The sequence below is a fragment of the Paramormyrops kingsleyae genome, chromosome 17 (assembly GCF_048594095.1).
Source record: "Paramormyrops kingsleyae isolate MSU_618 chromosome 17, PKINGS_0.4, whole genome shotgun sequence".
Taxonomy (NCBI): Eukaryota; Metazoa; Chordata; class Actinopteri; order Osteoglossiformes; family Mormyridae; genus Paramormyrops; species Paramormyrops kingsleyae.
The window spans coordinates 26,705,983-26,732,990 of record NC_132813.1 but is presented as its reverse complement, the minus strand read 5'-3'; the positions used below and the strand labels follow the sequence as shown (position 1 = coordinate 26,732,990).

Genomic DNA, 27,008 nt, shown 5'->3' with positions numbered 1-27,008 from the left:
AAGTTAAAACATCTTTGTTATTTATTAAGTCCAACCAGCAAATCAGAAATCTGGAAATTCGCAGAATAAAGATGACCAATTTGGTGGGTAGAGGCGAAATTTGTCTTCCCACTTTTAGATCCAGCCATAGTGCCACTGTATACTATTTTATGACAAATATATTTATATGAATCTCTTTTACCAACTTCTCTATGGGAAAGGAAAAAAACATTTTTCTGAGCCTAAACAAATTATGTTAATAATTTACATTAATTTAACAAAGAAAACTTCAATATTGCATGGCCATTACAGTATCGAAAAGCATTATAAGGAGTTAAAAAAAAGTGTAAGGACAGCGTTTACAAGTTAAAGTTGTTCTTGTGTTTAATCAAATACACCTACCTACCTACCAAGGTTTAAAAAGTCTATCCACTAATAAATCCACTGCAAACACATAAATGGAGAGTGATAAGAGCTAGCTAATAAAGAGATGCCTGTGAATTATTATTAAAGTCAGTAAGTCAATTTAGTTTAGTTGGCTTTAAGAGGTTCAAAGCAAAATTTTGGGTTTCAAACTGAATTAGATACTCTATGTATCTGTAAAATCAAGGCAGAATAAGACTAAGAAACAAATAACATGGGACTGCTCTACACATAAGATTTTTTACTTGACTTTCACAGCTTAAAGAGCCTTGAGAGTCAGTGGTCTAGAAATATAAAGCTGTCACTAGTTTGATAAATGTTGGGTCTTGTGATCCCAAGTTTGTTAACGGCAAGAATGACAAAACATGCATGTGGGTTACATGCAAGTTCATCAAATGCCTATTACCTCACCACATCAGATTTGCCAAAAAAAAATTAAAATCCAGGTCTCTGTTCTCTTAAAATATTTTTATACTACATTCATGTGCTAGAAGGTACCGCTTCCTACTTGTGAGGTCAGAATTACGAGTATGTCATATTCAAGTGATTTGTTTTTGGAGCAAAATGAAGCAAATGACAGACATAAAATGTTAACTTATGTGAGCTAAAGTAAAGTTGATAACTTTGCACTTCACTAGCAGTCCATTTGCTATGTGTCAAGTAAAGTCTACACAGATTATAGGTCTACACAAGCAACAGCTAATGATAATTGTATTGCTAAAAATAAACGACCTACCATTGACAACTGGATAGATCCTAGATCCTTAAAACTTTATAGGGTAAATATCTGATATTATGAATACAGATTCGAATTTCTTTAAAATCACAAGGCTGGTTGTACGAAACACCTAAAGTTTTCCCCTTAAGTATGACACTTAAGGCTTAATTTCTCCTTAGCTGAGGGATTTATTTAAAGGTGTTGCAGAGAATCCCTTAAAAGTTTTCCTTAGTTAACGAAAAATCTTAAGGGATTTACTTAATTGAAAGACAATTACGGCACTAAAACTTAAGGCGTTTTGTGCAACCTTTAACGCTTCGAACCCTATCCGTTTTTGAGTTTTTCTACCCCTTTGATTTTAGGCTTATTATATTGTATGTACATGAGTTAGGCACATACACTTTATGGTTTTGTTTTCAGGACATTCTGTGAACATAAGAAATTTACAAACGAGAGGAGGCCATTCGGCCCATCAAGCTCGTTTGGGGAGAACTTAACTAATAGCTCAGAGTTGTTAAAATCTTATCTAGCTCTGATTTAAAGGAACCCATGGTTTTAGCTTCCACTACACTAGCAGGAAGACTATCCCATACTCTAACTACACGCTGTGTAAAGAAGTGCTTCCTCAAATTTGTTTTAAAATGTTCTCCCGCTAATTTCCACTTATGGCCAACGAGTTCTAGTATTTAGACTAATATTAAAATAGTCATTTGGCTGAATAGCATCCAGACCCGTTAGAATCTTATAGACCTGAATCATATCCCCCTTTAGTCTCCTTTGCTCAAGGCTAAACAGATTCAGTTTTGCTAACCTCTCCTCATAAGACATTCCTCTAAGACCAGGAATCATTCTCGTAGCTCTTCGTTGCACCTTTTCTAAGGCAGCAATGTCCTTCTTGAGGTATGGTGACCAAACCTGCACACAGTATTCTAGGTGGGGTCTTACCAAGGAATTATATACGTGTAACATCACCTCCCTTGACTTAAACTCCACACACTCAGATATGTCATAATTTGTTGAAGTTACATGATTTTATATATTCATTTTTGTGTGTTACTATACAACATCTGAAAGAAACTGAAATAGTAAAGCACTGTTTAGTTTATCATCCACTGGATAAGTAGACATAAGACAATTTTAGTCTAATGCTGAATGCTTATCTCTTTCGATTTTCCACCTATATACACTATGATTGGTAAAGTGAAATTTGAGAAAGTCAGCATTTTTTCCTCAAACAACAAACCAACGCTGTCATTGTGTTTGCATGTGGGAAATGTTCCAATTCCAAGTGTTTCAACGAGAGGTCGACTGATATATCGGCCAGCCGATATTTGGCATTTTTTTAATGCATCGGCCGATATCCGAGTGTAGTTCGCTGATTTACAGACAGGCAGGTCTGCGGGCAGCCCAGTGTTATTGTTGCTGTGAAACAGGCGACCCATGCTGCCTTGTGCAGGACCCCAGCCAGAAGTTTTGGGAGAAAACGGTAAGGCTTAAATTCTGATCTTTCAAAAGACCTATTTAACTGGTTTGCTATGAAATGTTGCTTTAAAAGAAAACGTGAGCGCTTTTGAAAGAGAAAGCGAATTACGCTTAAATTATTTTGTAATAGTTAAAAATCATTTCAATTGTAAAATTTTAATTATTGCCATATCAGCCAGATGTTATCAGCTCTGTTTTTTTTTTTTCTTGTGTCGGGAGAGTTTCACTCTGTGTGTGTGGGCGGAGCAGGCAGCTTTCTCAAATACTGCGGCGTATGTGAGAGTTGCGTTACTCTGCCCTGACCACAGACAGCACCGTCCTCGAAGACACAGAGCTGCTAAGAACAATGCATGGCGGAGAACACTTTGTTCTAAAGCGTGGTTACCATTCATTTGAGCTGATGCTGACATATGGTCCTTCTGTGCAACTTGTTTGCATTTGAGAGCGGAGATTCGAACAATTTGTCAGACGTCTAGATAAAAAGTGCACGACTTTGCGCAGTTAGTTTCCTTATTAAACATGTCTAGCCTTTATACGGGCTTATCCGTCGACAACGTCACAATCACTAGGGGCTTACGTTGTCCTTGCATACAAGGCTATATAATACAACAGTTATTTTATTTTATTTTCTGCGATCGCTAGATTCTGATTGTGAATTTGACTTGTAAGCTATCAGTCTACTAACAACAAACATGTTAGTGAAAGGTTTTGGGCCTTGTACACTACTCATCATACCATGATGCACTAGGTTGCTAGTGTTTTTTTTCTTTCAAAATGTATTACAGTGTAATTGTTTTAATGTGCATGGAATACCGGAATTGTAGAATGAATTGAAGATGAAGGTACTATAATAAAAATGCTAACCTTGCATTTTTTCTAATGTTTTAGTAATTGCCGTCTGATGGCTGACAAATCTAATCCTATAAGGCAGCATTTCACCAAGCCAAGTTATTGTTTACAAGTTGTATTGTGTTTCTGTTTTTATATTTTAAATTTACACAAGTCAGTATTCAATAAACGCTAAGTTAAGAAATTTTGTGTATCGTTTGTTATTATTAGTGAGATATTTTGCCATGCAGATAGAGGGGAAAACATCCAATTATCGGGCAGAAAAAATTGGCAGCATATATCGGCCATCGGCAGACCCTGTGGCCGGTTGCACAAAACACCTTAAGTTAAGATTTTCCTTAAAGTCCGAGTTAAGGTCTCCTTAAAATAAAGTCGGTTGCACAAAACACCCTTAAGTCTTCTCCTTAAGGTTTCCTTAAAATTTTCTCTTAAGTATTTAAGTTTTTCTCCTTATCTTGGTCTTATACTTAAGGAATCCCTTAACGGTTGCACAAAAGACCTCAGCAACCAAACTAAGGGAAAAAAATTAAGGTACCTCTAACCGTACCTTAACTGCAACATGGCCGAGTTCATTATAATAAATAACTAAAATGAACACATCCCAAAAAGAGTTTTCTGCGACCGGGAGAACTCTTAGATACGATTTGATTTTGCTTTATAAATTTGACCGACAGTCGATTTATGATTTGTCCAATCGTCTACAGTTGGATCACTCCACAATCCGAAGCTGTGCTCTCCCAGCTGCGTTGCTCTGCGGTTTTATGCTATGGGCTTGTTCCGGGCAGTAATAGGCGATGTATCTCATGTCCACAAGTCAACGGTGTGCTGTGTCATTCACTGAATTTCAAACACCATTGCCCGTCTATTGAACACCGTGGTGAAATTCCCCTCTAAACAAGAATAGGATGAAACAGCAACACACTTCTTTAATGTAGCCGGCTTCCCAAGAGTGTGCGGGGTGATAGCTGGGACCCACATCAGGATTCAAGCTCCCATACAATATGAAGATCAATTTAACAGGAAAAAAAATCTATATTCAATCAATGTTCAGTTAGTTTCCAATCATGAACATAAAATAACTAATGTTGTAGCACAATGTAGACTTCTTGAATTAATTTTCATTGCAATTTCCTCCCACATTCGTTGATTTCTGTTTGCTGTTATTTGCGGATCAAATTTACTTTTTAATATGTTCTTTCTTTTATTGTATTCCTCCAAAAGTATAATCTTTTCCTCCTCTGACCAATTTGACTTTCTTGTCTTCTTTTCTCCCATTTTTTTTTTACTTTGTCAGTAACTTTGTGAGGCGATAACAGGTATCACAAGCAGGTGCGAGTGCGAGCATATGAACTGTCTCCATGGAAACGGGACAATTTTACTGCTGTAAAACGTATTTCAATGTTGTAAATCCCTTAATGTTTTTCCTTAACTAAGGAAACCTTTTAAGGGGTTCTGTGCAACACCCTTAAATAAATCCCATAGCTAAGGAGAAATTAAACCTTAAGTGTCATACTTAAGGTGTCTTGTGTAACCGGCCCCTGATTCCTAAATATCGGCATCGGCTACTAAAAAACCCATATCGGTTGACCTCTAGTTTCAACTGTTTTGACAGAGCTCGACAAACATACATATACAAACATTTGTGAATACTGCGAAAACATCAATTAATTGATACGATACAAGATGCAATATATTGTTTGAAACAGTCCAAATCAGATGAATGATTTCAGAGATAGTAAAGCTTGAAAATGAAAAAGGAAGAAAAAAAAAAAAACTCATCCAATTTAAGTGTGATATTCCCCGGGTATGACACAAACTACCAAATCCAAACAGATTTTTGTGGGAAGAGAAAATTTCATGTTAATATTATTTACAAAACTTCTGGTGGTGTTCTCCCTCAGTTTCCCAAAAAAAAAATGGTTAAAATACTGCTATTACTGTACAGTGGCCTCCAAATGTATGTTCCAATGCTAGTAAAAACCAGTGTTTTCAAAAATATTTTGGTTAGCTACAGAGATAATAAGATGATTCCTACAAGTCTTCAAAACTGTTGGCAGGGGCTACACAATCACTTTTTAGTAAATTTAAGAACCCAGCAATCTATATTAAGCATGAGCTACACTCCAGAAAAAACATAGAGTGGGTCATAGTACCAGATATTCAGCCTATTAAATGTGCAGGACCCAGATCAAGCATTTTTCTAGATACTGTAGTTTTAAAACAGCCTCGTAAATACAAGATGCTTAAAGAAAAGCCTAAAAACACCTGCGCGTCCATGGAGAAAACATAACAATAGAGATCTGAAATTTTGTACACAAATTTTGAACAAACTTACAGCATTTGACCAAAATCAGAGAAGGAGCATAAGAGAAAGGTCTTACCGTAAAACTATTGTTAACATTTTTGGTGCTTGATTCAGCAACACTTGCGTCTGTCAAGTCAACTTCATCAAATATGATGGACTGAAACAAGAAATAATCATTATTAATTATCATTATTATCATCAAATCAAAATGCACAGGAATCAATGGAGGAAGAAGAGATAAAATATGCAAACTCAATTTGTCAGCATTTGTGGCTCTGTATTTTACCACTGATCCTTTCCAGTTTACCAGCTTCATTTTCATGAATTACAGCATCTCTACCAGACTACTTATGACAACTTCTCCATTACATAAAGCATTCAGAATGAAAATAGAAATGAAAAAAAAATGTGCAAACACACCTTAGCGGTTTGAGCATAATACAATGTTCTTCCGCGAAGTTTGAAATAGCGTCTTTTCCAGCGTTGGAAGGAGTTGGTTTGTTTCATCAACTTACCCTCCTTCAGGATCGTCTGTAATGCAAAATAATGAAGGAATGTTTCCTCATATGAACATATGCTATTAACTACTACGGAGGGATCCTGAAAGTAAAAACTATGCATCAAATGACATCAACAGAAACTGCAGCAGGTCAGACCGTTGTTTTTCCAGCTCTAACCGTACTGAAATTCAATGACAATAATATTGTAACGACACTGGCAACATCAGATCATGGGTTTAATTTTTAATCATATCAATTTAATTAAAAAGGTTTTCAACCTTACAGACATTCCGTCAAGTTGTCCTCCCGTTGAAAACGCCTCCTTTAAATTAATGTATTTTAAAAACGGATTTAAAAGGTACAGCTTCGTATCAACGGTCCTAATACACACTTAACTATATGTAGTTGCTTATTTATTAAAATATTTTCTTATCAAGATAATGACATACATTGTAAACACAATGACGTGGTTGAAATACAAAAACAAGAAAACCAAATCATGTATTCTGCGTTTAACGAATGAATACTGACTTTATAAAATTCTTATCAAAACTTATGAAGCACCACATCACTGAACTCTTATAATCTGACGAACTAATATAGGATTTATATACACAAAAGCAAAGTTTTCCGCGGCTGTGAAAAAATGATACACAAAAAAAACATTTTTGTTCATTTCTAATTCTTAAAAAATATATACAACCGTTATAATACCAAGTACTGAAACTTAAAGCTCGATATGGCTTGCTACACATTGTCTTCTTTTGAAATCGCTATACTATTATTGGCGACTAGACAAAACTTGCAGATAAGATTTACATTTACTCCATTAAAAAGTTAACCAGCTTGCTAGCGGACTCACAAATTAAGAAACAACAACAAAGTTACAAGCTTCAAAACATAGCCAAATACATGCTAAAATATACATAAACGGTTACGCAATTTAACTAACCGCAAATGCTGATCTCTCGTAAAAGCTATTAATTGTGAGCTAGTTTATTAAAGCTAAGCGAGCTGACCCTTTATAACAAAGTAAAAAGGCCCAAACTGGCCTAGCTGGCCGGTCTGCTCTCATGCAGTACTTTTGACTATCCAAACGGGAAGTAATGCAATGCATTTACAGGTTACCTTGTTTCGGATTTGGCCCGACGTGGACACTTTGCGGATCAGTTTTTGCGGGGAGCCGGGTTCTTGCTCCAGTTCGCTATCAGAAGATTCTTCTAAGCATCTAGCGGCGGCCTTTCCCCCGGCCGCTACCGCCATCATTGCGATCGCTCCGGGAGCAAGCGAGTCGAACCACAGTGAATCGGCGCCACCAGGCGACCAATGCAATGCAACACTTTAGCGCCCATTACTACGGACATCGCTTCCGATGGAAATGCGGTAAATCATTGCAATTAGTCGGACCTAAAGGAATCGCTCTATACAGAATTAAACTAATCGAGATAAAAAACGGTTGGTTCAGGTGTTGTCTACCGATTTGAACAGTTGTTTAATCAGGTTTGCTTAAAATGTGTTGTATGTATAGCTATTAAGTGCTTACAGTTCTAACTGGGCATCCAATGGAAGCTAGCCTAGCTGCACCATAGATTAGATATCAAACACATAGAAGCCGCTTGGTCACTGCTGTTCATTGGAGCAATGCGTAAATAGTTATACAACCACCATATCGATACGGGGTATAGCTACTCATTAATTAATGCATGTCCGTCTATAGAATTAAATTGTACAATTAAAATTACCATAAATCACAAAATTTTAAACCGATTTTCAAACGGTTTGGTTTGTTATGTCATAAATGTATTCGTGATATAGAACACTTGGTAAAAATTAAAATATAGGTTTTCATACTTACGATCTAATATAGATAGTAAGTAGTAGGCCTACTAAATGGCTATAACTTGATGTAATTTTTTAAAAAAAATTTACTTCATTTTAAATGTATACAGTGTATTATGTACTAATTAACATTAAGTGAAATATGTTATTCCCCATTTAGTTTTATCGTTTCTTTCATTAAAACATCCATAAGCAGCACAGACATGCGGTGTTCTGAAATTCTTTCCTACCCATGAAAATGTCCTACCCGAGTTAACAGCGCGTGCTCGTTCGCTACTTAACACACGACCATAAATATCTGCTGCTTTCGAGTCTCTGCTTTTCGAAGAAGAAACAAGGTTAGTTTTATATATATATGTGTGTGTGTGTGTGTGTGTGTGTGTGTGTGTGTGTGTGTGTGTGTGTGTGTGTGTGTGTGTGTGTGTGTGTGTGAGTGTCATCCATTTTCGACTTACCATGTGCATGTGTAGTTTGAATACACTCTTGCCTGGAAAGCATCCGCGTGATTTTCACGCTGCTTTAAAACTTGGCTGCATGTGTGCGAAATTAACTCAGGGTTTGCAGTATCCATAGTTTGTATAACAATTTACGTCTCTATGATAACTGTTCATCTTTCATTCTGAAACATGTAAAATCGCATTCTTATTATCTGTTAATAAAAATAAATAAATAAGATTTCTATTTCATGTACACGTTTTTACTCACGAAAAAGTGAACAGTATTTCTACTGATCCAAGCATAATGTTTGTATTAACAATCTAATACTGCACTTGGACCCTGGCTATAGATACATTATATGTGAAACGTAATGAAAACAAAATGTATGAATCAATAAAAACGGAATTACTTACTGTACTGGAAAATGCTCTACAAACACAACTTCACCCCACACACAGCTATTATATGCAATAATAGATACATTTTACGTAAGGGTAAATCCCTATTTTATAAAGATTGGATGGAGAAAGGTGTCTGGGCTATTGTCCATTTCATGGATAAGGAAGGAAATGGCTTGCTACACATTGTCTTCTTTTGAAATCGCTATACTATTATTGGCTCATACAGGGTTAATTGATATCTCATACAGAGTGTCATGACCTGCTCGTCCGATCCTCCTGTGTGCCACGCCCCCCTCATTACCTCGTGTTACTTCCCGATTGTAATGACCTGTTGTCTGTTATGTTCAGCCTGTCCTGTGTATTTAGTCCGCGTCTGAGTTAGTTTCCCCAGATCCGTCATTGATGTTCGTTGCCGTGTTGTTCGTTTCCCTTATAATAAAACCCTTTTGCTTTTGGATTCTCGTCTGCCTGCCTTGTATTTCCCCGCTTCCTGCCTGGTCGCCGGACAGTGGTCATTACACAGAGTTTAAATCAAAATTTAATTTGGTTTGTTCTTTTAAACAATACTCCTTAGTAGTTAAAGCTATTCCCTTAGCTGTGAAGAACTTATTTAAAGATGTTTTACAGTATTCATTAGTAATACCTGTATATGCTAATTTATTAATTGTTATTGTTTTAATTGTTATTAATTATTAATTATATTTTTTTAGATAGCAAATGTAATAATAGACTATTAAAATCTGCAATGACAAAAGAATGTTTTAAGAGTATTATCTACAAAATTTTTGTAGACTGATTTTGCGGCAGACTGAAACTATCAAAGTTAGATCTATATATTTGTCCTTTCCTCTGTTGCCCAAAATGAAAGAAGTTCACTTTAAAATGATTAATGACATTTACCCATGTAAATAATTTTGAAAAATTAGATTTAATTTAGATGACTTTATGTTCATTCTGTGATAGTGAGAGTGAATCCCAGGAACATTTATTTATTTAGTCTACTCTGTTTAATTGTTTATCTTCACAATATGTAATACCACACTTAGAGTATCTCACCATTAAGTTTGGAGTTATCCTTGAAGAGAAGGATACTGAATTTTTGTTCAACAATATTATTTTAATTGCAAATTTTTATTTATATAAATGTAGATATATGAACGTCCTCGCCAACTTTGTAGCTTTTAAAAATGATTTAGTTTTATTTCTTAATTCTTTAAAGAAGGTTAAGACCAAAAGTGCCTGTTTTGATATACCTGTGCTGTCCCCCTGCTTGGATATTGTATATTGTATTTTGTTGAAGACGAAGTAAAGGTGTTTAATTAAAAAAAAAAAGCGTTGTCTCAAAGAACATCCGATGTGTGGGAACAGATTCCCAAAAGATCATTCCGTCACAAGTAATTCCGCGATTTCACTACTAATGTTGTGTACTAAATATAATAAAGCCTATAAAAAAATCAGCATTTTAATTCCAAAATAATTCAAGTAAAAGCGTACCCATATTTGAAAGGTCAAATATGAAATGAACACCTATTGGGACTGTGTCTGTTCCCCGCACTTTTAATCATGGAGGTCTATTCCACTGTAAGCCGTAATAACTTAATAATAATTAAAGCAAATCTGTTATTAAATAATAGGTGTAATGCAAGGCTAAAACTTGGACTTTTGAATGTAAGATCATTGGCTCCTAACGTGCTACTAATAAATTAAATTGTTACTGATTTTAGTCTTGGTCCCTATTGCCTTACAGAGACCAGGCTTAAACTGAATGAATTCATGGCACTAAATGAATCTACTCCAGCTGATTACAGTTATAAGCATAACCCTCAACCAAATGGCAAAGGTGGTGGTGTTGCCGCAATATTTCAGTCGAACCTAGGAGTGTCTGAGAAAAGTGATTATAGCTTTAGCACATTTGAAATTCTTGTTCTTAGTCTTGCTGGCTCATCTCTTTGTAGTTCTTCACCACCAGTTACCATTGTTACTCTATATAGACTGCCTGGTACGTACAGTACTTTTCACTAAGTACACTATTTATTAACAAGCCTGGTGGTCACTACTGAAAAAGCAATGATTTTTGGCGATTTTAATATTCACATGGAGAATGATAGTGCTCCTTTAACAACAACATTTGCTGCTATTCAAGACTCTTTAGGTGTATGTCAGAATGTAGTCAGGCCTACTCATGCCTGTAACCATACCCTTGATTTGATTCTTAGCCACAGTATCCTGGTGGAACACATATCTATTGTATTATCCCTTATATAAGGTGTGAATGACTCATGCATACACATGAGAGCATCCAAATTGCATTTTGCAATGTCTATACTTTAATGTCAAATTAAAAAACACATAAATCTGACATATTTACAAAGTACACTAAGATTAAGATGAGTTTAATGCCAAAACAAATATACAGTGGTACCTCAGAACTCGAATTTAATCCGTTCAGAACTACGGATCGAATCCTAAAAAGTTTTAGTTCTGATCGAATTTTCCCCATAAGAAATAATGGAAAACCAATTAATTGGTTTCCGGCCCCAAAAAATTACACCTAAATATGATTTTTTTTTTTTTAGCATTTAAACACAAAATGAACCGGATAAAACAAGAAGAGCATATACTGTACTAAACACATCTAAGCACATTTATCAAAACAGTAATTTGTGAAGTAAGAAAATAAATGTGTCTTGCCCCGATCGTCCGCTCCTTCCGTGTGCCACGCCCCCTCGTTAACCCGTGTGGAATTCCTGCGTGATCAGCTGTTTCTGGTTGTTGTCATTAGTCCTCTGTATTTCGTCCGCGTTTCAGTTTGTTTCCCCAGTCCGGTCATTGTATTGTCCGTCTGCGTTTTGCCTGCCTTACCTGTAATTAAACCCTGTATTCCCCGATACCCTGACTTCTGCGCCTTTGAGAACAAACATAATGCTAAATTCCTATTTGAATCTGCATCTAAGATAACACAGAATTCTTCAACATTAAACTCGCAAGTCTTTTAAGAGTGATGACATCATTGCATTTTTTAATGGTAAAATAACTATTAGACAAACCACCCAGTGCACGTCTATAGCTACCAGTGTTGGGAAGATTACTTTGGAAATGTAATTTGTTACAATTACAAGTTACTCTGTTTAAAATGTAATAGTAGTGTAACTATTTCAATTACTATATCAAATTAATATAAATAATTACATTTGATTACTTTTTGATTACTTTTCTAAATTATGAATGAAAATTCTCAACCATTAACCATTTTGAAATTTTGTAACCTGGCAGTGTTTACTTAACAGCAGTACTAAACACTGATTACTCCTTTCAATACATGAATTAATATGATTATAACCAGTGCTTGAAGTGGGCCGGAACGCAGTTCCGGAACTTCTGTATTTTCGTCTTTTGGGTTCCGCCACTTTTTTCTGCGTTCCGGTACTTACTGAAACTGATCCGACGCAGCGTCAGTGGCCCGAGAATAGACAATATCACAAGACCGATAAAAGACTACATTACCCACGAGCCACGACAGTGCCCTATCATATGCATCCACTGAGTTCCAACCAATCGCATCAGCTTTAGCCCTAGTCTATTGTTAGGCCTACAAGTATCACACTGGTCTGGTTCATTCAATTCAATTTTATTTATATAGCGCATTATCACAACATTACATTGTCTCAATGCGCTTTACATTTCTGCCTCGTAAGGACCCCCCATTGAGTAAGCCAAAGGCAACGGTGGCAAGGAAAAACTCCCTAAGAGGAAGAAACCTTGGGAGGAACCAAACCCAAAGGGGGAGCCCATCCTCCAGGGGCCGGCAGATGAGTCAAACAAACAAGATGACATGACTAAGCTAATACAGACAAGATGAAATGACTAAGCTAATACAGGGGTTGAAATATATGTCTCAATGCAGCGGCCGACCGGTGCAGGCAGGTGGTGCTTGATGCACGATGGCAGGATTAATAGACACACAGCCGCCGGATGGATGGCGAGGCATCGTGTTGAGCCAAGGGCAGGCAGGTTGGAGGGTAGTTGCCGGAGGTGGAGGTAGTTGTCTTGCAGGCCGCAGAGGCATAAACTCTTGAACGACATTGTGCTCCATGGAGCACACCCCAGAAGGGGTGAGGGAGGAAGTAAGAATAATTGTGTATTAGCCAGAGTTGAGGAAACCAGAGGCAGTGCAAGCAAAATGATCGAGTGCAATATTCGTCTAGGCTCCGGCAGATCTGAATATAGCAGCATGAGAAAGAGGGAGAGACAGGCGGGAACACAGGCATGGGGACTCCCTGAACATCAGCACTCTAGTGTAGAGCTAGAGTGACAGCACTGACGCCTCAGTTTATCCAAAGCCAATGACACCGATCCCCACCCAGCTCATCACCTCATACTGTTAGTCTGACTGGGAGTGAGGGACTAGCTGGAACCAGAACTAGGTTTCCTATATGCTAAGCTATACAAGTGCGTTTTTAATCTAGACTTGAAAAGCGAGAGTGTGCCTGAATCCCGCACATCCGCCGGGAGACCATTCCACAGCTGCGGAACTCTGTAAGAGAATGCTCTGCAGCCTGCCGTAGCCCTGTCTACTTTAGGAACTAATAGATATCCTGCTCCTTGTGAACGAAGCAGGCGAGAAGGGTTGTAAGGGACCAGAAGATCATTGAGATATTGTGGTGCAAGGCCATTCAGAGTTTTGTAAGTCAATAGTAATAATTTGTAGTCAATCCTAAACTTGACCGGTAGCCAGTGCAGGGAAGACAGGATAGGGCTAATGTGATCAAATTTTTTAGTTTTTGTTAGAACTCTGGCAGCTGCATTTTGTATTAACTGAAGTATATGTAGGGATCCAGATGGACAACCCGAAAGGAGGGCATTGCAGTAGTCCAATCTAGAAGTTATAAAGGCATGTATTAGTTTTTCTGCATCTTGAAAGGACAGCAACTTCCGAAGCTTGGCTATGTTCCGTAGATGATAAAATGCCGTACTGGTAATGCTATTTATGTGAGCACTGAAGCAGAGGTCGGAGTCTACCAGGACACCAAGATTTCTGACCACTGTTTTAAATTGAGTAGGGAGGCCGCTAGGGTTGGGGTTTACAAACTTATTGCGGGCCTCCTTAGGACCGATTAAAAGAACCTCAGTTTTTTCAGTATTTAACATGAGGAAATTCCTTGCCATCCATCAACGGATGTCTAGCAGACAGTCGGCTAAAGAAGAGAGCTGGGATGCGTCACTAGGTTTAACAGATATATACAATTGTGTATCATCAGCATAACAATGAAAATTAACACTGTAATTTCTAATTATGTTACCAAGCGGTAGCATATATAGATTGAACAGTAGGGGGCCCAGCACTGATCCCTGCGGGACACCATATCTTACTTTAGTGGCTATGGATGACTCATTGTTTACATGGACAAACTGGTAACGATCAGTTAAATACGAACGAAACCACAGTAGTGCTGTCCCTTTAATGCCAATCAATGTTTCCAACCGGTCCAAAAGAATATTATGGTCTACAGTATCGAATGCTGCAGTTAGATCCAGTAAGAATAGTAGCGATATACAGCCACGGTCGGAAGCCATAAGCAAGTCGTTTATCACTTTGACTAAGGCCGTTTCTGTGCTATGATTGGGTCTGAAACCAGACTGATATAGCTCGTTAGCATTATTATCTTGAAGAAAGGAGGACAGCTGGTGAGCTACAACTTTCTCAAGAATTTTAGAAATGAAGGGAAGATTTGAGATGGGTCTATAGTTTCCTAAGTCATTAGGTTCAAGATTTGGTTTCTTTAGGATAGGTCTAATAACAGCCATTTTAAAAGATTTAGGAACATATCCAAGACTAAGAGATGAGTTTAACAAGTTTAACAATGTAGTGCTAATCAGTGGTGCAATTTCCTTAAGTAGATTGGTGGGTATTGGGTCAACAAGGCTAGTAGTGGGTTTGCAAGAGGAAATTAACTGAAGGAGTTCTGTCTGCACTACAGGAGTGAAACATTCAAAGATGTTATCATTAGTACTAATAACACTAGCACTAGCAGAGGATTGGTGGTTGTGTGCAACCGTGGGCGTGCTCGTGATGGTATGTCTAATCGTGGTTATTTTATTATTAAAAAACGCAATAAAGGCATCACTACCAAGAGCTTCTGGGACTTGTGAGTTTAACATTGAACGATTCTTTGTTAACCTAGATACAGTTTCAAATAGGAATTTAGGATTGGTTTTGTTATTTTCTATTAGTTTAGAGAGATACATAGACCTAGCAGTCATTAGTGCATGTCTATACTTAAACAGGCTCTCTTTCCAGGCAAATCTAAAAACTTCTAATTTTGTTGACCGCCATTTGCGTTCTAGCTTTCGTGAAGCTTGTTTAAGTTCACGTGTACGGTTAGAGTACCAGGGGGCAGGTTTCTTATCTCTATGTTTTATTTTCTTGAGTGGTGCTACATGATCAAGAGTGGTACGAAATTATTCTACCATGTTCACGGCTACCTGTTCAAGTTCATTTACACATGACACTTCAGAGGTTAGGTTAAAGGACTGTGGGAGCTGTTCCAGAAAAGTTGCAGCGGATAATGAGGCTATGGAACGTCTAGTATCGTACCTCTGGTCTGGGGCCTTAGGGGAGTTATGTTGTATTTGAAATGTTAAAAGGTAATGATCTGAAAGTAGAGGATTCTGAGGGATAATTGATATGTGTTCTACCAGGACACCATGACTAAGAATCAGGTCTAGGGTGTGGTTACAGGCATGAGTTGGCCCAGTTACATTCTGATGTACACCGACAGAGTCAAGAATGGCAGTAAATGCTTTTGTTACTGGATCACTTTCATTTTCCATATGAATATTAAAATCACCAACAATCAAGGCCTTGTCAGTAGTAACCACCAAGCTTGTTAAGAAATCTGCAAATTCCTTAAGGAAATTGCTATAGGGGCCTGGCGGTCTATACACAATGGCAATGGTGATTGGAGGTGTAGAACTACACTTAGATGTGCTTGCAAGATTTAGAATAATAAATTCAAACGTACTAAAGCTATAACCAGTATTTTCACGCACTCCTAGGTCGGTCTTAAATATTGCAGCAACTCCGCCACCTTTGCGATCGGGTCGAGGAGTATGCTTATAGCTATACTCAGCTGGAGTGGATTCATTTAGTGCCAAGAACTCATTCGGTTTTAGCCAAGTCTCAGTAAGACATAGGGCACTAAGATTAGAATCAGTAATGATTTCATTTACGAGCAATGTCTTAGGAGCCAGCGATCTAATGTTCAGGAGTCCAAGTTTTAGGTTTGCATTACACCTACTATCCAGAGTTGAAATAGGTCTAATTTCTCTAAGGTTTGCAAGACACGAACTACGATGGAATGACCTCCCACGATTAAAACCACGGGGAACAGACACAGTCTCAATAATATGAAGCCTGGGTGACGACTCTAAGCGACTAGCAGGCGGTCGGTTAAGCCGTTTTGCCTGCCGCCTTGGCTTGGCTCTGGTTAGTCAGCAATCTGCCCTAAGACTGTGAGCTATGCTTTTTGACAGGAGATCGGCACCAGCCCACGTGGGGTGAATACCGTCCCTCTTCAAAAGCCAAGGCCTACCCCAGAATGTCCGCCAATGGTCTATATAACCCACACCATTTATCGGGCACCATTCCGACAGCCAGCGATGCAGCGACGATAATCTGCTGTACATTTCGTCACCACGTCTAGCAGGGATAGGGCCAGAGCATGTTACTGACGCAGACATCTTCCTCGCAAGGCTGCACACCGCTATGAAATTTGCTTTAGTGATCTCCGATTGCCTCAATCGGACATCATTTGTGCCGACGTGGATAACAATATGCGAATACTTACGTTTACTCTTAGCCAGCACTTTTAAGTTTGATAAGATGTCGGTCGCTCTGGCACCAGGGAGACAATTAACTACGGCCGCTGGAGTCGCTACTCTCACGTTTCTTAGCATAGAATCGCCGATTACCAGAGCGCTTTCAACAGGTGGCTCAGTGGGTGTTTCACTGAGTGGGGAGAACCTGTTGGAAACGCGAATGGGTGAATGGTGCCGGTGTGAGTCCTGTTTGGACTTACGGCTATGCCGCCGGGTCGTCACCCACTCGCCTTGCTGCGAAGGCCCTGCTGCCGGAGCGGGGGGAGACTGGCTCACTATAGCGGACATATCCGGAGCCGCTAACACTGCGTCAATAAAACTCTCACTCTCCTGAATCTCCCGTAACGTCCGGATGCGTCCCTCTAAGTCTGCGATCTTCTCCGTCAGCCTGGCAACTAGCTTACACTTATCACAGACAAACGTACCGCTAATGACGGGAGAAGAATAACTAAAGATACTGCACTCGGAGCAAACGACAGGAGCCATAGTGATATACTTACGTTTAGCGGGGAAAAACTCCGGGGGCGGAGGCGATTAATCCGTCGTGGATTTGGAAGATTATCAGGAGACTATTAAGCTTGCCAAGATTTATCCGATTGCTTAATTAATTCATGTTGTTTTAATGGTTTTTCAGTATTCCATTTGTGAATGAGAAAAAAGTAGCCTATGCCTATAGGTTATTGCTTGGAAGAATGATTAAATTAAAATAGTTTTTGAACCATCACATCCTAAAGACTTGATTTTTTTCACCGCACAAATGTCAAATGTCGGAATAAGTTCCTGCACTTATTTTTTCCCACTTCAAGCACTGATTATAACTGATCAATTTAATAAAGATACTGCCACGTACTGGCAGGCAGGTGAGCAGGGAAGCAGACGAGAGCAGCCAGGAAGTCCGGTAAAGGGGTTTTATTGCACGAACGACGAACAGGCACGGACATCCACGGACAATACAATGACGGATCTGGGGTAACGTACTCAGACGCGGACTAAATACAGAAGACAAGCTAGACATAACAGGACTCAGGTGATCACAATCAGGGCTGAACACGAGGTAACGAGGTGGGCGTGGCACACATCAGGAGCAGACGGAGCGGATCATGACAGAACCCCCCCCCCAAAGGCGCGCACACCGGGCGCGCCCGAGAGGAGGCGACGGACGGGACGAGACCGGGGAACAGGACCTGGAAGACAAAAGCAAAAACATCAACGAGACACTGGAAACAGGACAGAGACACAGAACAGGAACAAGGACCAACAAAAAGACAGGACCTGACAAAGAACAGGAAACGCAGACAGGCAGACAGAGAAAGGAGATACAGAGGGGACAGAAAACAGAGGAACAGGAAGAGGAGTGAACACAGGAGACACTGAGGGACGAGGAGCAAAAACCGGAGGGACAAAGGGACCAGGAGGGAACGGAGGAGACACAGAGGGACGAGGAGCAAAAACAGGCGGGACGGAGGAAAAGGGAGGAGGAACCAGGGGAGCCCGAAGGAACCCAGGCGGGCGACGGGCAGCGGCCGGAGGGGCCGCAGGCGAGAGGGAGGAGGGAGCAGGAGGGGACCACCCAGGGGCCAAGGGAACGGGACGAGGGAGTGACGGAGGGGACACGGAGGGAGCAGGAGGGAACACCAGTGCAGGCAGGCAGGAGGGGGAAGCCGCGGCAGGCGGAGGCGCAGCCGGAGCCGGCGAAGGCGCCGTCCGACGCCAAGCCGGAGCAGGGTTGCCCGGAGGCGGCCGACAAGGAGCCGGAGGCGGGACCGAGGACCGGCACCGAGGAACCAGGGGGGGACCCGGAGGCGACCGCCGACCCCAAGCCGGAGGACCCGCAGGCAGCCACCGAGCCACAGCCAGGGGCCGAACGGGTGAGCCAGGGGGCAGGGCGGGCGGGACCCGGGCCCGACGCCTGTGTCCCCGTCCCTTACGGGACACCGAAAGGCGGGGTCCTGGGGGGCGTCGGCTTTGCCGGGGTAAGGGTGAGGGAGTCAAGGCCTCTAAAGAGGCAACAGGCGGGGCAGTCAGAGCCGCGGGCAGGACAGCCAAAGCGGTGGCCTCAGGCGGGGCCACGGACAGGACAGGAACGGCGGCCTCAGGCGGGGCCGCGGGCAGGACAGGAACGGCGGCCGGCTGGACAGGCGAGCAGGGCTGGGCTGGCTGGACAGGCGAGACAAGCAGGTCAGGCGAGACGGGCTCGGGCGTGCGGCCAGCAGGAGGTGCCGCAGTTAGAGCAGGCACCTCAGGCGTGCGGCCCGCAGGGGGCGCCTCAGCGAGCGCCGCCAGCACGCGGGCAGCAGGGGGCGCAACCGTGGCAACCTCAGGAGGGTCAGGCGCCGGCAGGACCGGCGAGTCAGGCAGGACAGGAGCCGGCAATACTGGCAGTTCAGGTGCCGGCAGGACAGGCAAAACAGGAGGGAGCGCCTCTGCAGGCACCTTGGGCGCCTCAGTCCCTTGGCCAGCAGGGGACGCCTCGGCGGGCGCCTTGGGCGTTTGACCAGCAGGGGGCGCCGCAACGGGCGCCGCCGTCACGCGGCCAGCAGGGGGCGCCGCCCTCACGCGGCCAGCAGGGGGCACCGCGGGCAAAGCGGCCAGCAGGGGGTACCGCGGGCAAAGCGGCGTCCTCCTCCAGCGGTGCGGCTGCAGGTGAGCAGGGCTGGCCAGGCAGGACAGGCGAGACGGGCAGGTCAGGTGGGAGCGCCTCGGCAGGCGTGCGGCCAGCAGGGGGCGCCTCGGCAGGCGTGCGGCCAGCAGGGGGCGCCTCGGCAGGCGTGCGGCCAGCAGGGGGCACGGGAGTCACTGGGAGCACGGGGAGCAGGAGAGTCACGGGGAGCTGAGCAGGGGCCGTGGGCGCCGTAGCAGCAGCAGCAGCAGGGGCCGTGGGCGCCGTAGCAGCAGCAGCAGCAGGGGCCGTGGGCGCCGTAGCAGCAGCAGCAGCAGCAGGGGCCGTGGGCGCCGTAGCAGCAGCAGCAGGGACCTGAGCTGGGAGCGGGGGCGCTGCAGGCGGCACAGGAACCTCGGGGGGCGCTGCAGGCGGCACAGGAACCTCGGGGGGCGCTGCAGGCGGCACAGGAACCTCGGGGGGCGCTGCAGGCGGCACAGGAACCTCGGGGGGCACTGCCCGCTTCAGCAACCGCGGAACTCGTGGGATCGCGTCCTTAACCGACCTGGCCCCTTTAAGGGCCAGGCGCGTCCCGGTGACGGGGCAGACTGGCTCAGGCTTGGCCAGCGAAGCGGCAGGCAGACGGGCTTCAGGCGTCCGCCTAGGCGAAGCAGCGGTGACGTCACCCGCGAACACCGTCGGGTGGAGAATCGGGCTGAGATTCTTCTTATGCGCAGCAGGGCAAGCGGCAGAGACAGAAACAGCCCCCAGAAAGACCTCCTGCGCGTCTTCCCGTCCTCTGCCTCTCCGCTTCTTCCGCGTTCTTCTCCGCGCTGGGGTAGGCGGAGGCAGGGGCACCACGGGTAGCTCACTGTCTGGCAGCCCGCAGTCCAAAGCGACCTGCCTCAGCGATATCCTGGCAACCCCCTCCCGAAGCTGCCGCACGTGGTCACGCACCTCCCCCGCAAGGTGCGCGTCTCCGGGCAGGGACATCTGCTCTAGGACGTCCCTGCTCCGGCTGGCTATAGCCCGAAGCAGGGGATCCTCCTGGACTTCGGGCTGGGTGAGCCAATATAACACCTCCTCGGTGAGGTCGAGAAATTCCGCCTCACCGATCTGGGGCGTCTTGTGGAAGAGATCCGTCATTCTGTCACGTACTGGCAGGCAGGTGAGCAGGGAAGCAGACGAGAGCAGCCAGGAAGTCCGGTAAAGGGGTTTTATTGCACGAACGACGAACAGGCACGGACATCCACGGACAATACAATGACGGATCTGGGGTAACGTACTCAGACGCGGACTAAATACAGAAGACAAGCTAGACATAACAGGACTCAGGTGATCACAATCAGGGCTGAACACGAGGTAACGAGGTGGGCGTGGCACACATCAGGAGCGGACGGAGCGGATCATGACAGATACCAAACATACCATACAGACCATATAGGCCTAATAATGATTTTAAACGGGTACAAACAGCCTTCAGTTATTAAATTCTAATGCGTGTTCATAATATAAACTTTTTGGGAGTTAAAACAAGATAAACTACCAGTGATTTGACCACTCCGTGACTCTTCAGTATTACATTATGATATGAGCATTTTATATACTTGTGAAAATAAATGGTTCAATTTTACTTCTGATCTGAACAGTTCTTGCAAGCTGGAGAGAGGGAGGCAGCCCCCAGCAGAATCGTGGATGTCTCCGTTATTCTCCGGCTTTTTCGTCTCTTCTTTTTTCCCGAAATCGGGATTCTCTCGGGCAGTTCAGTCGGCGGGTCTAAAGACAAACTGCTGTCTGCGGCTACCTGCCGCCGGTTTGCCTCTGCCGCCATGCTTCTGAGCTGCCGCAGGTTTAAACGAACTTTCTCCGCCAGGAAGGCGTCCTTCGTCGGGGAAATCCTCGTCAGGATTTACCCAGTATGAGGAGCGAGTGCACATGCTGCAGGGTCCTCCCGAATCTCGGGCTGCTGGATCCAGTATCTAATAATAATAATAATAATAATAATAAAGGTGGGATGGAGAAAATTAAGTGTAGGGGAATACATTGTGAAGCAGGTCCTTGTACTCTGAAGTAAAATACTTTTAGAATCGACAGACAGGACAACCAATGCACAAAAGTAATCCAGGTGGTACAGAAACAAAATGTTATGTATGTACATTTTTAACTTGAAATGTAGAACTGCACACATTTATGTATATAAATATACTGTATATATTTTGATTGACTTGTCAGTTTATATCTTACATTCTTCTGTAGGACTCAGCATCCCCTTCTGTTGAAAGGACCAGATAAGTTGTCTTTCGGTGCCTTACAGAGTATCTTGGCGAACATGGGGAACATGTCATCGAAGAATTCAATGTAGGTAAACTTCCTTTGTATTAACCTATATATATATACATGCACACACACACACACACGAAGTGACGGCATGCTTGCTCCCGTTTCTCGTAGATCTCGGAGCAGCACAGAGGACCCCGAATTCAGAATCCAAAATGGCTGCGCCTTTTATCAACAGAAGGGAAAGTTGTAGTTTTATACTGTTTAAGCACTACTCATTTGTAGCTCATTAAATCGGTCGCACACACTATACCGTCCAACTTATCTGTGGACGTGTTGCTACGGAGTTTTATACGTAAAGCACCGCGCTTAATGTGTTCTCAAGTGATATTGCTAACAATGGCAATTAACCGGGCTAGAATTGGATTTCATAATTAGTCAGATTATTTGTCGGATTTACGGTAGTTTGGGCTAATTGTAAGTGAACGAAGATAAAGACCATTTAAACTGAGGTACCTTAAATCTGTTGTCCGGCTAAGCAAAAAATCTTGCTTTTTGATATGGGTCCATGGTATTGCACTACTGTGGCAGATGGAATGCATCCGACTCGTGTTCAAGATGTTCAATAATCATGTTAAGTGCATATACTGTATATTCCCTTTTCTTGAGTCTGTTTGCTCATACAAAATGAAATGTGGTTAATGTAGATAAAAAATTAATGATATTTAATCATGATTAATCGAAATTAATCCACAGCAACCCTTTGATTAATCTGATTAAAAATTTTAATCGTTTGACAGCACTAATATATATATACAGAGGTGTAAAGAGTACCTGAAAACCATACTTGAGTAAGAGTACAGATACCTTACTGTATAAATTACTCCATTACAAGTTACAAGTCACCAAGTCTTACCTATAGTGTTAAAAGAGATGAGGGATATTATTTGCCGACCCTTAACATTACTGTTTCAAAAATCCTTATCTGAAGGTGTGGTACCTTCTGATTGGAAGCATGCCAACATAACGCCCATTTTCAAAAAAGGGGATAGAAGTAATTTGTCAAACTATAGGCCAATCAGTCTAACTTGTATAACTGGTAAAGTTATGGAGGCTATAATCAAAGAGAAAATGGTAGATTACCTGGACTCAAATAACATTTTGAGGGATAGCCAGCATGGATTTAGGAGAGGTAGATCCTGTTTAACAAATCTGTTGGAGTTTTTTGAGGAAGCTACTCAGGAAGTTGATGATAAGAAGGCCTATGATGTCATCTATTTAGATTTCCAAAAGGCTTTTGATGTTGTTCCCCACAAGAGGCTCTCACTTAAACTCAAAGCGACAGGTATTTTAGGAACTGTAGCGACTTGGATTGATAACTGGTTAACGGATAGGAAGCAGCGAGTAGTTATAAGAGGCTCGATGTCACAGTGGGCCTGCGTTCATAGTGGGGTACCGCAGGGTTCAATTTTAGGACCACTTTTGTTCCTAATTTACATAAATGATATAGACACCAATATATACAGTAAACTGGTGAAATTTGCAGATGACACCAAGGTGGGTGGTGTAGCAGATACTGAACTAGCGGCTCAGCAGCTACAGCGGGATCTTAATTTAATTAGTGACTGGGCTGACACCTGGCAGATGAAATTTAACATAGACAAATGTAAGGTACTCCATGTAGGGAGCAGAAATATAAAGTACAGGTATTTTATGGGACCTACTGAAATAAAGGTAGCTGATTATGAGAAAGACCTTGGTGTGTATGTTGATGCTTCCATGTCTCATTCTTGCCAGTGTGGGGAAGCAATAAAAAAGGCCAATAGGATGTTGGGGTATATCTCCAGGTGTGTGGAGTTTAAGTCAAGGGAGGTAATGCTAAGATTATACAATTCCTTGGTGAGACCTCACCTAGAATATTGTGTACAGGTTTGGTCACCATATCTTAAAAAGGACATAGCGGCCTTAGAAAAGGTGCAGCGTAGGGCCACAAGAATGATTCCTGGTCTTAGAGGAATGTCATACGAGGAAAGGTTATTTGAGCTAAATCTGTTCAGTCTCAAGCAAAGGAGACTGAGGGGGGACATGATCCAGGTCTATAAGATTCTAACAGGTTTGGATGCTGTTCAACCGAATAGTTACTTCAGCATTAGTTCAAATACAAGAACTCGTGGCCATAGGTGGAAATTAGCGGGAGAACATTTCAAACTGGATTTAAGGAAGCACTTCTTTACACAGCGTGTAGTCAGAGTATGGAATAGTCTTCCTGATAACGTAGTGCAAGCTGAATCCTTGGGTTCCTTTAAATCAGAGCTAGATAAGATTTTAACAACTCTGAGCTATTAGTTAAGTTCTCCCCAAGCGAGCTCGATGGGCCGAATGGCCTCCTCTCGTTTGTATAGTTCTTATGTTCTTATGTTCTTATGTTCTTAATTCCAATAAGACTTGAGTAAAAGTCGTAAAGTATCCAATTTTAAAAGAACTTAAGTATTTTACTCGTACTGAATGTAGGCTCAAAGAACACCAAGAAATGTGGAAAACAAGGAACTATTTATTTATGAGGCTTTATTTCCTAATATAGACATTAAATTGAACACCTCAATGTTTCAAAATGGCAGAAGAAGAAAATAGAACAAAAAGTCAATCTCAGTCAAACTCAAATGTTCAAAAAAAAGGTAAAACAATAAAAAAACTAATAAAAAAACAAATTCAGAGCTGACTTTAATGGTGTCTTAAGGGCAATTCTTAAGGGCAATTCTTAAGGGTATTTCAAGCAAAAATGGAGCACTCCTAGTAATAAAATAATGACTTGAATTACACCATGATAATTATCAATATCGTTTGATATGATCATGATAAAAATATTTTTGCTATATCGCACAGCCTTAATGGATGCTACCACAGTAGCTTTGCTAACTAGCTAATAACTAGTAACCCATAGGAAGCAAGCTGAACAGTCGTTTGAGCAGACAGTAATATCTGATGACGCACAAAGTCTTTAAGTGTCAAGTCTTGTTAACTACATGGAAGCTATATTATCAGCAAGAAGGTCTTTACCTAGTTACCATAGTTTTGGTAGTGAGTCGGCTAGATAGTCAGCTAACTGATGGAAACGTTTAACCAGCAGCAAAACAACCACAAACAACCATGCGGGTCCCACAGTAAAATCTTTGTGCAGTAATTGACAGTCAATAGTGTGTCTAGCAGAAACATTAACAAACAAAATAATAAATAATAGATAGCACTGTTATTACACTGGGATACTAAAGATTTTTAACTTAATGACATAACAGGTACTACAACGATTCCGTTCTGCGAGTTCGCTTTGGCTTCCGCTTTAAGACGTGTTGGACAAGGGCGTGGCTTTCGCGGTACGAATGGGCCGGGTTGGATGTGGGCGGGGTTGGATGTCCAACCCCGCCCTCCTGCAGGCTGCAGCCAGACATACTTGAAGAAATTAGCCGTGGTAGATAAAGATCCTGACTTGTCGCACGCAATCACAATGTAGCGAGTAACGGTAAGCGTCCGTTCAAATGTAGTGGAGTAAAGAGTACATATATTCAGTCACAAATGTAGTGGAGTAGAGAGTAAAAGTTGCTTATATTTTTGATACTCAGTACAAGTACAAAGTAGCCAAAAAAATACTTAAGTACAGTAACGAAGTCCATTTACTCAAGTACTTTACACCACTGAGGCTCAGTTTGGCTTCAAATCACATCACAGACTACGGTAGAATCTACCAAGTATAGCTTAGTTAGAAGGTTAGTTACCCCTGATTCAGTCAGGTGGCTCCATTTGGTTTGAAAAACAGGCAATAGCAAACATGCAATGTGGCCAATGTTAATATCTGCTGTTCTGTATAGGAAACACCCAGAATGCATGTGGCGTCAGTCCCAGAAAATTCTGCCCCATCGTCTTGTTTGTAGTCAGTCTATTTTTGGTGCTTTAAATGCTAAATGTTTCTTCTTTAATCTTCCATCCACCCCTTCTAGCCACCTGCAGTCACACAACCCTTATAAAAGGTTGTGGTTCAACTCTGCTGGCCTCAGTTTAGCTGCAGAAGCGACGCTGATCTTGACAAACGTCCAGTGGAATCATGAAGCCCCATCAGATCTCTGCCTTCTTCCTCCTGATGACAGTGCTGCTGTCCTCCACTCTGGCTCACAGTAAGTCTGCAGCATCTCACAGCTTTTATCAGGACTTAAGATTCATTAAATTTCTTTTATATAAGAACCAGGTTACAGACCAAATTGTGAGTTTTTTTGGTGTGCATTATTTTTTATGTATGTATTCAGAGCGGCTGTATATATTTTGTATGTAGCCTGTTATACATTTTCTGTTCTTCATATCTCTCCAGATGCCAATGGACTAGATCAGTGCTGTTCTACATACTTTCCTGGAAGACTGAGGATGCAACTCATAGATAGATTTGAGGAGACCAGAGAGGACTGTCCTAAACCTGGAATTATGTAAATATTTACTTTATTCATGTATTGTTTTGAACTATTACTGCTTTGGAATTTAATGTTTGTTGTGTGCAAAATGTCTTTAATAGAACTGACTTGTAGTTCGGGATCAGATGTATATGGAGAAGGATTCTAACAAGTGACAAACAGACCCATGTCATTTTATTTTTCATTTTCAGACTTTACACCAAAAAGGGCAATGAAATGTGTGTCGATCCCAGTGATCACTGGGTTCAGGAGGTGAAGAAAAGGCTGGACCAGACCTTCTTTCAGTAATGCCTCCTTCCTGACTGGCAAAATATGAAGAACAATTTTATGAAATTACATTTCAGCCACTTTTTTATTCTCCTATAATATTTTTTCCTGTCATCTTTTGCTGCATAAGATATGTCAGTATCTTTAATTTGTCATTTTTTAAAACAGTAGCCTAATTCTCCTGTAACTTTATTTCCTATCTTCCAAATCATATACATTTTAACTGCATATTATTGTTTAATATCTAAAGTTTTATTTAGCCAGTAGTTAAATTTGAGTTGCACATATACTGTATTGCAAGCATGTTACTAAATAAAGACAATTAAAAGGTTATGGTTCAGGTTTTTCATTTGAATCGTTTAATTTGCAAAAAATAACATTCTTGGTTGGGGAGCATATGGAAAAAACAGTAAGAGAAATATACAATGTAAGAATGAAAAATGTAAATGTATGCATGGAAAACAGACACATAAACCAGTGTCCATGCTAATCCCATTCAGAGGGTCCATTCTAACCCCATTCAGAGCTCCATGCTAACCCCATTCAGAGGGTCCATGCTAACCCCATTCAGAGGGTCCATGCTAACCCCATTCAGAGGG

The 27,008-nt window shown here is 41.7% G+C and overlaps 3 protein-coding genes and 1 long non-coding RNA gene across 16 annotated transcripts in view; 1 reads left to right on the top strand and 3 right to left on the bottom strand.

The window, feature by feature from the left end:
* The window catches only part of LOC111837883 (diacylglycerol kinase delta), a 267,917-nt gene extending 260,395 nt beyond the window's left edge, over positions 1-7,522 (bottom strand). For all 10 annotated transcript variants that reach the window (XR_011983247.1, XR_011983246.1, XR_011983248.1 and 7 more), the window contains exons 1-3: positions 7,385-7,522; positions 6,177-6,287; positions 5,833-5,913 (exon numbers count right to left, since the gene is read on the bottom strand). Coding sequence is in view for 5 of the 10 variants with exons in the window: in XM_072701297.1 (XP_072557398.1) it covers positions 5,833-5,913; positions 6,177-6,287; positions 7,385-7,522 (330 nt within the window). In the remaining 5 variants the exon portion in view is untranslated. The remainder of the gene's footprint in view (positions 1-5,832; positions 5,914-6,176; positions 6,288-7,384) is intronic.
* On the top strand, positions 2,548-26,740 carry LOC140579001 (uncharacterized). Of its 4 annotated transcripts, none has more exons than XR_011983253.1 (5): positions 2,548-2,606; positions 21,668-21,769; positions 21,863-25,854; positions 26,046-26,157; positions 26,334-26,740. It is a non-coding gene; the product is annotated as an uncharacterized lncRNA (long non-coding RNA). The 4 variants fall into 4 exon arrangements; XR_011983254.1 differs by lacking the exon at positions 2,548-2,606 and adding an exon at positions 6,221-6,405; XR_011983251.1 differs by lacking the exon at positions 2,548-2,606 and adding an exon at positions 7,503-7,639.
* Positions 10,381-18,622, bottom strand: LOC140579143 (uncharacterized). The gene has a single exon (XM_072701502.1). The coding sequence runs from the start codon at positions 17,296-17,298 to the stop codon at positions 16,426-16,428; it is 873 nt and encodes a 290-aa protein (XP_072557603.1). The 5' UTR covers positions 17,299-18,622; the 3' UTR covers positions 10,381-16,425.
* The window catches only part of LOC140579189 (uncharacterized), a 31,735-nt gene continuing 22,361 nt past the window's right edge, over positions 17,635-27,008 (bottom strand). The window contains exons 3-4 of the mRNA XM_072701586.1: positions 19,610-21,390; positions 17,635-17,661 (exon numbers count right to left, since the gene is read on the bottom strand). Of these exons, the coding sequence (XP_072557687.1) occupies positions 17,635-17,661; positions 19,610-20,734 (1,152 nt within the window). The 5' untranslated portion in view covers positions 20,735-21,390. The remainder of the gene's footprint in view (positions 17,662-19,609; positions 21,391-27,008) is intronic.

Coding starts and splice junctions, on each gene's coding strand:
- LOC140579143 (XM_072701502.1), bottom strand. CDS start 17,298: ATGGCTCCTGTCGTTTGCTCCGAGTGCAGTATCTTTAGTTATTCTTCT.